Below are 13042 nucleotides of genomic sequence, written 5' to 3'. Positions count from 1 at the left end.
CTCCCCTATCTCCTCCCAATAGGGTGTCATTTCAGATGGAAGCCCTAGACTCCCCTATCTCCTCCCAATAGGGTGTCATTTCAGATGGAAGCCCTAGACTCCCCTATCTCCTCCCAATAGGGTGTCATTTCAGATGGAAGCCCTAGACTCCCCTATCTCCTCCCAAGAGGGTGTCATTTCAGATGGAAGCCCTAGACTCCCCTATCTCCTCCCAAGAGGGTGTCATTTCAGATGGAAGCCCTAGACTCCCCTATCTCTTCCCAATAGGGTGTCATTTCAGATGGAAGCCCTAGACTCCCCTATCTCCTCCCAATAGGGTGTCATTTCAGATGGAAGACTCTCCTATCTCCCTCATCTCTACACACTAGACTGTCACCCCTAAACCAGAGACAATCACACAAACTGTCTGACTGTACTCTATGGTCACACCCTCAAATGGCACCCTAGTCCCCATATAATGTGCTACTTTCCCCACAGCTCTGGTCTAAAGTAGTACACTTCATTGGGAATAGGGTGCCAGTTGGGATTAGAGCCTATGTGTATGGACCCCTATGCTACACCTGGACATGGGCCGGTTTCCTGTATCCATGGCGCTGGGCTGTAGTGTCAGCCTAGTGACCGTTGCCTAGCGACAGGCAGAGGACTGATGATCAGCGATGCAGAACGAACGGAACTGATTGTTTTTCTTCACCTTGTTTTTTTTTGTTTACCTGTTCTGGTTTTGTTTACCTGTTCTGGTTTTGTTTACCTGTTCTGGTTTTGTTTACCTGTTCTGTGACAAGGAAGGTGGATGTTTTTGCATTACTGCTGTCGGTGTGTGTGTGTGTGTGTGTGTGTGTGTGTGTGTGTCTCATTTTGAATGTGTGTGTATTAGATGAATGCCAGCAGGCTTCCCAGCCAACCAATGGTGAACAGACAGAACCGTGGTGGAATACTCACCTGAGTTAAAGGCTGAGTCGTAAATGGTATCTTATTCCCTTTGTAGTGCACGACTTTAGAACAGTAATGCACTGTATAGTGAATAGGGTGCCATTTGGAAGTCATACCAAGCTGCACTCCTCATGACCCTTGTTGCTCAAACACTAATGGCTGGGTTTGGTTTAGTCTTCCTTTAATCACTGGTGTCTCTCTCTCTTTTTCATCACTGATCTCTTTTCTCCACTGGTATCTCTCTCTCTCTCTTTTCTCCACTGGTATCTCTCTCTCTCTTCTCCACTGGTATCTCTCTCTCTCTCTTCTCCACTGGTATCTCTCTCTCTCTCTTCTCCACTGGTATCTCTCTCTCTCTCTTCTCCACTGGTATCTCTCTCTCTCTCTCTTCTCCACTGGTATCTCTCTCTCTCTCTCTCTCTTCTCCACTGGTATCTCTCTCTCTCTCTCTTCTCCACTGGTATCTCTCTCTCTCTCTCTCTTCTCCACTGGTATCTCTCTCTCTCTCTCTCTTCTCCACTGGTATCTCTCTCTCTCTCTCTCTTCTCCACTGGTATCTCTCTCTCTCTCTCTTCTCCACTGGTATCTCTCTCTCTCTCTCTTCTCCACTGGTATCTCTCTCTCTCTCTCTCTTCTCCACTGGTATCTCTCTCTCTCTCTCTTCTCCACTGGTATCTCTCTCTCTCTCTCTTCTCTCCACTGGTATCTCTCTCTCTCTCTCTTCTCCACTGGTATCTCTCTCTCTCTCTCTTCTCCACTGGTATCTCTCTCTCTCTCTCTCTCTCCACTGGTATCTCTCTCTCTCTCTCTCTCTCTCTCCACTGGTATCTCTCTCTCTCTCTCTCTCCACTGGTATCTCTCTCTCTCTCTCTCCTCCACTGGTATCTCTCTCTCTCTCTCTCTCTTCTCCACTGGTATCTCTCTCTCTCTCTCTCTCTCTCTCTCTCTCTCTCTCTCTCTCTCTCTCTCTCTCTTCTCCACTGGTATCTCTCTCTCTCTCTCTCTCTCTCCACTGGTATCTCTCTCTCTCTCTTCTCCACTGGTATCTCTCTCTCTCTTCTCCACTGGTATCTCTCTCTCTCTTCTCCACTGGTATCTCTCTCTCTCTTCTCCACTGGTATCTCTCTCTCTCTCTTCTCCACTGGTATCTCTCTCTCTCTCTTCTCCACTGGTATCTCTCTCTCTCTCTCTCTTCTCCACTGGTATCTCTCTTCTCTCTCCATTGGTATCTCTCTCTCTCTTCTCCACTGGTATCTCGCTCTCTCTTCTCCACTGGTCTCTCGCTCTCTTCTCCACTGGTCTCTCACTCTCTTTTCTCCACTGGTCTCTCTTTTCTCCACTGGTATCTCTCTCTGCATCGGTGCTCTCCCTACTTCTCTGTTGTCATTTCTCAATCTCTTTGTACTGTTAAACACTCAGCCTTGAGTCTCTGTCTGTACCAAACAGCACCCTATTCCCTATGTAGTGCACTACTTTAGACCAGGGCCCATAGGGCTATGTATAAGGAATAGGATGCTGTTTGGGACAGCTTTGGCTGATCAGTAAAGGTCGAGGGTCATGCTCAGGGGGTTACCATGGATATACAGGAATATGTTGAATTAAAACGGGACGGCCAAGCCTTCTCCTGGAGAGATACTACTGGCCGTGCAGGCTTTTGCTCCAACCCTGCTCTAACACACCTGATTCTACTAATCAGTCTAATCAGAACCTTGACTAGCAGAATTAGGCGCGTTAGAGAGTAGCTCTCTGGGAGGAGGGTTGGTATCACCAAGACCACTTAGGTTCATACGTCATCAACTAGCTTTCTGATTGGTTTACCGGCCATCAACAAGCTTTCTGATTGGTTACCTCACATATAAAGCAAGTTTAATGCCATAAGCAGATTTCCTGCGTGTGTAGTTATGTTTTCAATTAATCTCAGTCCATGATTGGATCTTTTTCACCCCTTTTTATATTCTTTGTATAGTATTTCTGAACAGGTGTGTAAATGTAACAGGTGTGTGTATGAGGCATATGGACAGTAAACTACCCAGAAACAAATACTATATTCACTGGCTCTGTAGTGTTCTCTCTCTCTCTCTGTAGTGTCTTCTCTCTCTCTCTCTCTCTCTCTCTCTCTCTCTCTCTCTCTCTCTCTCTCTCTCTCTCTCTCTCTCTCTCTCTCTCTCTCTCTCTCTCTCTCTGTGTAGTGTCTCTCTCTCTCTCTCTCTCTCTGTGTAGTGTCTCTCTCTCTCTCTCTCTCTCTCTGTAGTCTCTCTCTGTAGTGTCTCTCTCTCTCTGTAGTGTCTACTCTCTCTGTAGTGTCGACTCTCTGTAGTGTCTCTCTCTCTCTCTGTAGTGTCTACTCTCTCTGTAGTGTCTCTCTCTCTGTAGTGTCTACTCTCTCTCTCTGTAGTGTCTCTCTCTCTGTAGTGTCTCTCTCTCTGTAGTGTCTACTCTCTCTCTAGTGTCTCTCTCTCTCTCTCTCTCTCTCTCGTGTCTTCTCTCTCTGGTGCTGCGTTGCTTCTGTCTCTCTCTCTCTCTGTAGTGTCACTGCTCTCGGCTCTCTCTCGTGTACGACCCCTCTGTCTCTGTAGTAATGCGATCGGTCTCTCTCTGTAGTGTCTACTCTCTCTGTAGTGTTGTCTCTCTCTGTAGTGTCTCTCTCTCTGTAGTGTCGACTCTCTCTCTCTCGTGTCTTCTCTCTCTCTCTCTCGTGTCTTCTCTCTCTCTCTCTCTGTAGTGTCGACTCTCTCGCTCTCTCTCTCTCGTGTCGACTCTCTCTCTGTGTAGTGTCGATCTCTCTCTCTCTGTAGTGTCGACTCTCTCTCTCTCTCTGTAGTGTGCGACTCTCTCACTCTCTCTGTAGTGTCGACTCTCTCACTCTCTCTCTGTAGTGTCACTGTCTCTGCCTCTGTAGTGTCGACTCTCGCTCTCTCTCTCGTGTCTCTCTCGTGTCTACTCTCTCTCTGTAGTGTCTCTCTCGTGTCTACTCTCTCTCTCTGTAGTGTCTCTCTCTCTCTGTAGTGTCTCTCTCGTGTCTACTCTCTCTCTGTAGTGTCTCTCTCGTGTCTACTCTCTCTCTCTCTCTGTAGTGTCTCTCTCTGTAGTCTCTCGTCTACTCTCTCTCGTCTACTCTCCCTCTCGTGTCTACTCTCTCTCTGTAGTGTCTCTCTCTCTGCTCTCTCTCTCTCGTCTACTCTCTCGTCTACTCTCCCTCTCGTGTCTACTCTCTCTCTCTGTAGTGTCTCTCTCTCTCGTCTCTCTCTCTCTCGTGTCTACTCTCTCGTGTCTCTCTCTCTCGTGTCTCTCTCTCTCGTCTACTCTCTCGTCTACTCTCCCTCTCGTGTCTACTCTCTCTCTGTAGTGTCTCTCTCTCTCTCGTCTACTCTCTCGTCTACTCTCTCTGTAGTGTCTCTCTCTCGTGTCTCTCTCTCTCGTCTACTCTCTCGTCTACTCTCCCTCTCGTGTCTACTCTCTCTCTCTGTAGTGTCTCTCTCTCTCGTCTCTCTCTCTCTCGTCTACTCTCTCGTCTACTCTCCCTCTCGTGTCTACTCTCTCGTGTCTCTCTCTCTCGTGTCTCTCTCTCGTCTACTCTCTCGTCTACTCTCCCTCTCGTGTCTACTCTCTCTCTCTGTAGTGTCTCTCTCTCTCTCGTCTACTCTCTCGTCTACTCTCCCTCTCGTGTCTACTCTCTGTAGTGTCTCTCTCTCGTGTCTCTCTCTCTCGTCTACTCTCTCGTCTACTCTCCCTCTCGTGTCTACTCTCTCTCTCTGTAGTGTCTCTCTCTCTCGTGTCTCTCTCTCTCTCTCGTCTACTCTCTCGTGTCTACTCTACCGCTCTTTCCTTCTTAAACTCTAGGTAAACAAGAGCCCTGTGGAACCATTTTAGGAACCAATTATTGACAAAGAATTACAGCCCAGTCAGATCAGGGGTGTATTTAATAGTCGCCCACCGTAGCATAAGATTTTGCAAAAAAAACCTACAGTTTCTTTTGGACAAATTCAGGTAGGTCCTTACCCTGTTTTTTTTAAGGGGGGGAAAGCATTCAGTGTGAACCTGTATGCTGATCTAGGATCAGGTCTGTTTCCTGGTGAATACACCCCCATGGTGTTGAGTAGTAATGCTGATCAGGTCTGTTTCCTGGTGAATACACCCCCATGGTGTTGAGTAGTAATGCTGATCAGGTCTGTTTCCTGGTGAATACACCCCCATGGTGTTGAGTAGTAATGCTGATCAGGTCGCCCCGGTCCAATTTTGTATATATTTTTTTATTTAACCTTTATTTAACTAGGCAAGTCAGTTAAGAACAAATTCTTATTTACAATGACGGCCTACACCGGCCAAACCCCGGACAACACTTGGCCAATTGTGCGCCGCCCTATGGGACTCCCAATCACGGCCGGTTGTGATACAGCCTGGAATCGAACCAGGAGGTCTGTAGTGACACCTCAAGCACTGAGATGCAGTGTCTTAGACCGCTGTGCCACTCGGGAGCCCAAATGATTCAGATGATTATTCTTATACACTGTTATGAACCGGCTCATAGCCCGTAACAAAGAGGGAGACAACGCAGAGATAAAGAAAAACATATTTATTGAAGTAAACTATATCCAAGTAACAACGGTGTGTGTGTGAGTGGAAGTGTCCATAGATGGTGATAATGAGGGGTGTTAAGGTGCCAAAACAAATGAACACATAGAAGCCCCAAAATGCCATGACCAAAAACAAGTGTTTTTTTTAAATGTATTTATTTAACCTTTATTTCACTAGGCAAGTCAGTTAAGAACAAATCCTTATTTACAATGGTAAAGGGGTGAGAGGTCACAACCAAAAACAACAGTGTGTCTGTGTGGAGAGTCTCTTCAATGTACGGGGGAAAGGTGGATTTATCTTTATTTATCCATTATACCATTAGGATGGTACCCCAACACTGTTACTATCCATTCGGTTGGTACCCCAACACTGTTACTATCCATTCGGTTGGTACCCCAACACTGTTACTATCCATTCGGTTGGTACCCCAACACTGTTACTATCCATTCGGTTGGTACCCCAACACTGTTACTATCCATTCTACCGGATGGTACCCCAACACTTACTATCCATTCTACCATTAGGTTGGTACCCCAACACTGTTACTATCCATTCTACCATTAGGTTGGTACCCCAACACTGTTACTATCCATTCTACCATTAGGTTGGTACCCCAACACTGTTACTATCCATTCTACCATTAGGTTGGTACCCCAACACTGTTACTATCCATTCTACCATTAGGTTGGTACCCCAACACTGTTACTATCCATTCTACCATTAGGTTGGTACCCCAACACTGTTACTATCCATTCTACCATTAGGTTGGTACCCCAACACTGTTACTATCCCATTCTACCATTAGGTTGGTACCCCAACACTGTTACTATCCATTCTACCATTAGGTTGGTACCCCAACACTGTTACTATCCATTCTACCATTAGGTTGGTACCCCAACACTGTTACTATCCATTCTACCATTAGGTTGGTACCCCAACAATGTTACTATCCATTCTACCATTAGGTAGGTACCCCAACACTGTTGTTCTGAAGCTGTGTCCAAAGACAGTGGTCCAGCTCCCCAAGAAGGCTGATCATCCTGGAACATGACTCAGTTCCTTTTCTCAACACCATGTCGATGATGTCACATGCCTTCTCTGCCCTCTCAGCTATCACCTTTACTGACTCCATTTCCTCCTGGTTGATGACTGTGTGTTGCAGGAGTCCCTCCAGCAGACCATCCAGGACAGGTCCTGACACTCGTCTCACAAACTCTGTCCGTACAGAACGCAGCTGCTGCTCTGCAGAACCAGTCAGACTGCTCTCAGCCGGACGCCCTGCCCCCAACACAGCACCTGAGAGAGTCAGGTTACAATAGAACTACATTTGTTCATTCACATTTCAGACATTTAGAAACAGACTTCTTTCAGAGTGACCTACAGTAAAAGTCTTCATTGTATTATTAATCGTTGCATTAAGAACACATTCTGTAACAATAACAACCTGAATCAATGAACACATCACACCACTACTGTTTCATTCATATTTAGGGTCAGTTTTCACAGACGTAGAAAAAGATGCCTGGGGCATTCAGAACCAGGCTAATCTACATCAAGTCCTGGAGGAGATGTCATTGGGGCATTCAGAACCAGGCTAATCTACATCAAGTCCTGGAGAAGATGTCATTGTTCTTGAAGACAGCCTTTTATAATCAGGACTAGTCCAACAGTAAACCATGTCGACTGGCCCTCAAGCCATTGGTTTGTACCTCTCATGTTTACTTACTAGTTGAATGGGTTTCAGGGATGTATTCATCTGAAAGAAACAAAAAGAGGTTTTAATCACTAAATAGCATCTGTCAGAAAATAACAGAGTTATGATTGACATATTCTCCTACCTGTTGGTACCATATCTCTCCATACTGTCCTCTCATCATCCCCGATTAACTCCATCTCAATGTCAACCCCTGTGTTTCTCATAACCATCTTACAACAGCTTGGTGTGGTGTCTGCAGGTAACAGCTGAATCTTCTGTAGAAGGTCATATGGTGCAACGATTGAGACGACAGACAGAGAGAGAGAGAAAGAAATAGAATGATATTCCAGTTATGAATATATAATATGACAGATTCATGTCCTCAGCTTGCTAAAACTGCACCTCTGGATTGATGGAGGAGGAATGGGGATTCTTGAGTGCAAACCAACTGTTCAGCTTTAAGGACCCGTTTGGACTTGACAGCAGAAATTCTGAATATCCTTGGGACACCTGATTTTTCTCCCGGTCCCGAACAGCCTACAAAATGAGCAACGTAGTAGTCAGTCTGAACAATGTAGTCTAATAATTCACACAACATGCAGCTCACTGAGCAATCCCTTTTTATCAACCCCAAAAATGTGTACACTATTTTTTATTTATTTTACCCTTATTTTACCAGGTAATTGACTGAGAAGAGTGTCTATTTTACAGCAACGACCTCAGGAAGTGTTACAGGGGAAAGGGGATGATTGAGCCAATTGGAAGCTGGGGATGATTAGGTGGCCATGATGGTATGAGGCCAGATAGTGAATTTAGCCAGGACACCGGGGTTAACACCCCTACTCTTATGATAAGTGCCATGGGATCTTTAGTGACCACAGAGCGTCAGGAAATCTGTTTAACGTCCCATGCGAAAGACAGCACCTTACACAGGCAATGTCCCCTTCACTGCCCCGGGTCATTGGGTTCTCCTTCGAACAGAGAGAAGAGTGCCGTCTACTGGCTCTTCAAATGAATGAGACAGAAATAGATTTCTCACAGAGCTGCATGTTGTCTTTGTAATCTATAGATTTTCAACAACCTATCAGCTTTCCTTTAGTAAGTTTCAACATACTGTTGTCATTTCAATGATTGTGCCTCACCTCTTTCTGACTGGAGTTTCTGAGGAGCATGTACAGCCGTGAAATTACTGTTGCCTTTTTTACTGCCATATAGAGGACCACGTCACAGTGGACATCTACGTTCCAAAAAAAGATATAGCTCAGTATAACAGCGATAGGTGAGAACTTGGGATGGAGAATCTTAGCATGGAATCTGGTGACCTCATGCACTTCCTCAACAGACACTCCATGTTCCTCTACATTAAGAATCTTCATCTCATTCCTCAGGGAAGGGTTGGTCCCTGAACAACACAATAAAAAAGGAGACAGAAAGACAAATATTATATTATTCATCCAACTAAAACACAAAGAATATGCAGTATCAGATCACAGTAAACAAACTCCCAGAATAGTTCATTCATTAATTCAGGAAGTGAAACTCAGTTTCTATGTCAATATGGTTTTACCTAAACAGACAAAGTGTGGCAGATGAACTTCCTCCAGTTCACCTAACTCCATAGTGATGTCCAGCAATGGACCACCTTGTCCGTACTGCATGTCTTTCAGAAGGTGACTGTAGGGATACCAGTTCCTGAAGTGATACTTCAGAATGACATCTCTGTCACACACCCAGCGGAGCCCAGACACTGTGCACTCATAACGCCCTTTGGGTGTCCTGTGCCTGAGGGCAACAACAAGATATGGTAGAGAGGGTCAATCGTCAAATGGAGAGGTTGGATTAGAAGCCTATTCCCAAAGGTAATGGGGAAATACACTAGCAAGTGGCATTTAATGTTAAAAGTAGTTATTTTACCTGAACATTGTCACTCCCTGGACAGTGGAAGTCAAGGGTTCAATCTGAAGCCAGTGTGTGGAGTCCTGAACAAGGGCAAGCATGTCAGTTATACATATGGGGCCAGTTTCCTGGACACAGATTGAGTCTAGTGCTGGAATTAAAGCATGATCAATGGAAGTTTCAATAGAAAGTTCTTTAAGGGCCAGGACTAGGCTTAATCTGTGTCCGGGAAACTGGCCCATTAACCAAAGTAACTAATCTAATGTCAATTAAACTGTCTAATGACAAAATATGACAACAGCTAAAATCCTGCATTCCTACAAGCAGAACACAGGACTGTCTATATCCCAGTATGAATGGTTGGTCAGTACACACCTGGCTTTCAGACTGTGTTTATATTACTAAAGCAGAACACAGTACTGTCTATATCCCAGTATGAATGGTTGGTCAGTACACACCTGGCTTTCAGACTGTCCCTGACTCCTGAAGGTATGTAAAAGTGAGAATTGACATTATGACTTACCTCAACATGGTCACAAGTCTTACAGCTCTGAGGAATCCCTGAAGTCAAAAGTAGTAGTTATTTAAAATGGACAATCTCATGTAATAACTAATTAATAATTATTAAATAGACTTGTAATAAAAATCTATATATGTTAGCAACAGTCTCATTAGCACACAGTGTTATATTAATGAATGTTTGTGGAAGCAGGAAACAACATGGTTCTGGTCCATGTTTTGGAGATGTTGGGGGCCTGATTTCTGGTAGATCCCAGGATGAGAGCTTAAAGGTAGAGTCAGCTAAATGATGTTGTACGAGCAGCACCGCAGATATTGTGATGAGCAAGATGCCTGACTTCTCTCTCACACAGTATCTGCCCATGTGCACGGGTTCTCTTCACTCTCTTACAGCGTGGTAGTCACTGGACCAAAACAGCTGAGAAGTTTAGCATCGCGCTCTAATGCCCTTACAGTGAGGGAAAAAAGTATTTGATCCCCTGCTGATTTTGTACGTTTGCCCACTGACAAAACATGATCAGTCTAATTTTAATGGTAGGTTTATTTGAACAGTGAGAGACAGAATAACAACAACAGAATCCAGAAAAAAGCATGTCAAAAATGTTATAAATTGATTTGCATTTTAATGAGGGAAATAAGTATTTGACCCCTCTGCAAAACATGACTTGTTGGCAATCACAGAGGTCAGACGTTTCTTGTAGTTGGCCACCAGGTTTGCACACGTCTCAGGAGGGATCTTCTCCAAGTCATTAAGGTTTCGAGGCTGACGTTTGGCAACTCGAACCTTCAGCTCCCTCCACATATTTTCTATGGGATTAAGGTCTGGAGACTGGCTAGGCCACTCTAGGACCTTAATGTGCTTCTTCTTGAGTCACTCCTTTGTTGCCTTGGCCATGTGTTTTGGGTCATTGTCATGCTGGAATACCCATCCACGACCCATTTTCAATGCTCTGGCTGAGGGAAGGAGGTTCTCACCCAAGATTGAAAGGTACATGGCCCCGTCCTAAGTCCCTTTGATGCGGTGAAGTTGTCCTGTCCCCTTAGCAGAAAAACACCCCCAAAGCATAATGTTTCCACCTCCATGCTTGACGGTGGGGATGGTGTTCTTGGGGTCATAGGCAGCATTCCTCCTCCTCCAAACACGGCGAGTTGATTTATTGCCAAAGAGCTCGATTTTGGTCTCATCTGACCACAACACTTTCACCCACCCATTCAGATGTTCATTGGCAAACTTCAGACAGCCCTGTATATGTGCTTTCTTGAGCAGGGGGACCTTGCGGGCGCTGCAGGATTTCAGTCCTTCACGGCGTAGTGTGTTACCAATTGTTTTCTTGGTGACTATGGTCCCAGCTGCCTTGAGATCATTGACAAAGATCCTCCCGTGTAGTTCTGGGCTGATTCCTCACCATTCTCATGATCATTGCAACTCCACGAGGTGAGATCTTGCATGGAGCCCCAGGCCGAGGGAGGTTGACAGTTCTTTTGTGTTTCTTCCATTTGCAAATAATCGTACCAAATGTTGTCACCTTCTCACCAAGCTGCTTGGCGATGGTCTTGTAGCCCATTCCAGCTTTGTGTAGATCTACAATCTTGTCCCTGACATCCTTGGAGAGCTCTTTGGTCTTGGCCATGGTGGAGAGTTTGGAATCTGATTGATTGATTGCTTGCTTCTGTGGACAGGTGTCTTTTATACAGGTAACAAACTGAGATTAGGAGCACTCCCTTTAAGAGTGTGCTCCTAATCTCAGCTCGTTACCTGTATAAAAGGCACCTGGGAGCCAGAAATCTTTCTGATTGAGAGGGGGTCAAATACTTATTTCCCTCATTAAAATGCAAATCAATTTATAACATTTTTGAAATGCATTTTTCTGGATTTTTGTTGTTGTTATTCTGTCTCTCACTGTTCAAATGAACCTACCATTAAAATTATAGACTGATCATGTCTTTGTCAGTGGGCAAACGTACAAAATCAGCAGGGGATCAAATATTTTTTTCCCTCACTGTAGTTGTTGCAGAAATTGACCCATTTTGCTATTTACTTTGTGCATCTACATCATATTGCTGACTCTACATTTAAGTTTGTTTTGACCAAATAGATCATGATTGTGTTCCTTGCCTGGGACTCAAGTATAATGAACGCTTTAAAATTATTTTGATTGAAAAACAATTAAATCAGTTAACACTCACATTTCTCAGGTCCAGGCTTGATACAACACTCTCCACCATGGTCTCTGGTGTTCTCAGGTCCAGGCTTGATACAACACTCTCCACCATGGTCTCTGCTGTTGGTAAAGCAGATGGATAGACTGTGATTAAACTAAATACAACTTATAAAGGCTTTATATAGCATACATACAGTCTTCATAAGCAATACAAAGGTGTATAACGGGTGATAGAACCACTCTCTATGGTGGCCTAAATTTACATTTACATTTACGTCATTTAGCAGACGCTCTTATCCAGAGCGACTTACAAATAGGTGCATTCACCTTATAGCCAGTGGGATCACCACTTTACAATGTTTTATTTTTATTTTTTATTTAAAATTTATTTTTATTTTATTTTTATTTTTTGGGGGGGTTGGGGTAAGGGGGGGGGGGTAGAAGGATTACTTTATCCTATCCCAGGTATTCCTTAAAGAGGTGGGGTTTCAAATGTCTCCGGAAGGTGGTGAGTGACTCCGCTGTTCTGGCGTCGTGAGGGAGCTTGTTCCACCATTGGGGTGCCAGAGCAGCGAACAGTTTTGACTGGGCTGAGCGGGAACTATGCTTCCGCAGAGGTAGGGGAGCCAGCAAGCAGGAGGTGGATGAACGCAATGCCCTCGTTTGGGTGTAGGGACTGATCAGAGCCTGAAGGTACGGAGGTGCCGTTCCCCTCACAGCTCCGTAGGCAAGCACCATGGTCTTGTAGCAGATGCGAGCTTCAACTGGAAGCCACTGGAGTGTGCGGAGGAGCGGGGTGACGTGAGAGAACTTGGGAAGGTTGAACACCAGACGGGCTGCGGCATTCTGGATGAGTTGTAGGGGTTTAATGGCACAGGCAGGGAGCCCAGCCAACAGCGAGTTGCAGTAATCCAGACGGGAGATGACAAGTGCCTGGATTAGGACCTGTGCCGCTTCCTGTGTAAGGCAGGGTCGTACTCTCCGAATGTTGTAGAGCATGAACCTACAGGATCGGGTCACCGCCTTGATGTTAGCGGAGAACGACAGGGTGTTGTCCAGGGTCACGCCAAGGCTCTTCGCACTCTGGGAGGAGGACACAACGGAGTTGTCAACCGTGATGGCGAGATCATGGAACAGGCAGTCCTTCCCCGGGAGGAAGAGCAGCTCCGTCTTGCCAAGGTTCAGCTTGAGGTGGTGATCCGTCATCCATACTGATATGTCTGCCAGACATGCAGAGATGCGATTCGCCACCTGGTTATCAGAA

General features: G+C 45.3%; 1 protein-coding gene across 1 annotated transcript in view; it reads right to left on the bottom strand.

Moving 5' to 3' along the window:
* Window positions 1–6142: 6142 nt before the first annotated feature.
* The window catches only part of LOC121561151, an 85268-nt gene continuing 78368 nt past the window's right edge, over window positions 6143–13042 (bottom strand). Inside the window, exons 9-17 of the mRNA XM_045214305.1 lie at window positions 11804–11847; window positions 9621–9658; window positions 9116–9180; window positions 8769–8983; window positions 8344–8603; window positions 7604–7738; window positions 7344–7476; window positions 7232–7261; window positions 6143–6801 (exon numbers count right to left, since the gene is read on the bottom strand). Coding sequence (XP_045070240.1) covers window positions 6467–6801; window positions 7232–7261; window positions 7344–7476; window positions 7604–7738; window positions 8344–8603; window positions 8769–8983; window positions 9116–9180; window positions 9621–9658; window positions 11804–11847 — 1255 coding nt within the window. The 3' untranslated portion in view covers window positions 6143–6466. The remainder of the gene's footprint in view (window positions 6802–7231; window positions 7262–7343; window positions 7477–7603; window positions 7739–8343; window positions 8604–8768; window positions 8984–9115; window positions 9181–9620; window positions 9659–11803; window positions 11848–13042) is intronic.

Source organism: Coregonus clupeaformis, unplaced genomic scaffold, assembly GCF_020615455.1.
Source record: "Coregonus clupeaformis isolate EN_2021a unplaced genomic scaffold, ASM2061545v1 scaf0233, whole genome shotgun sequence".
NCBI classification, from domain to species: Eukaryota; Metazoa; Chordata; class Actinopteri; order Salmoniformes; family Salmonidae; genus Coregonus; species Coregonus clupeaformis.
Note: the sequence above shows the minus strand (reverse complement) of the source record. Positions and strands in the feature narration are given on the sequence as shown.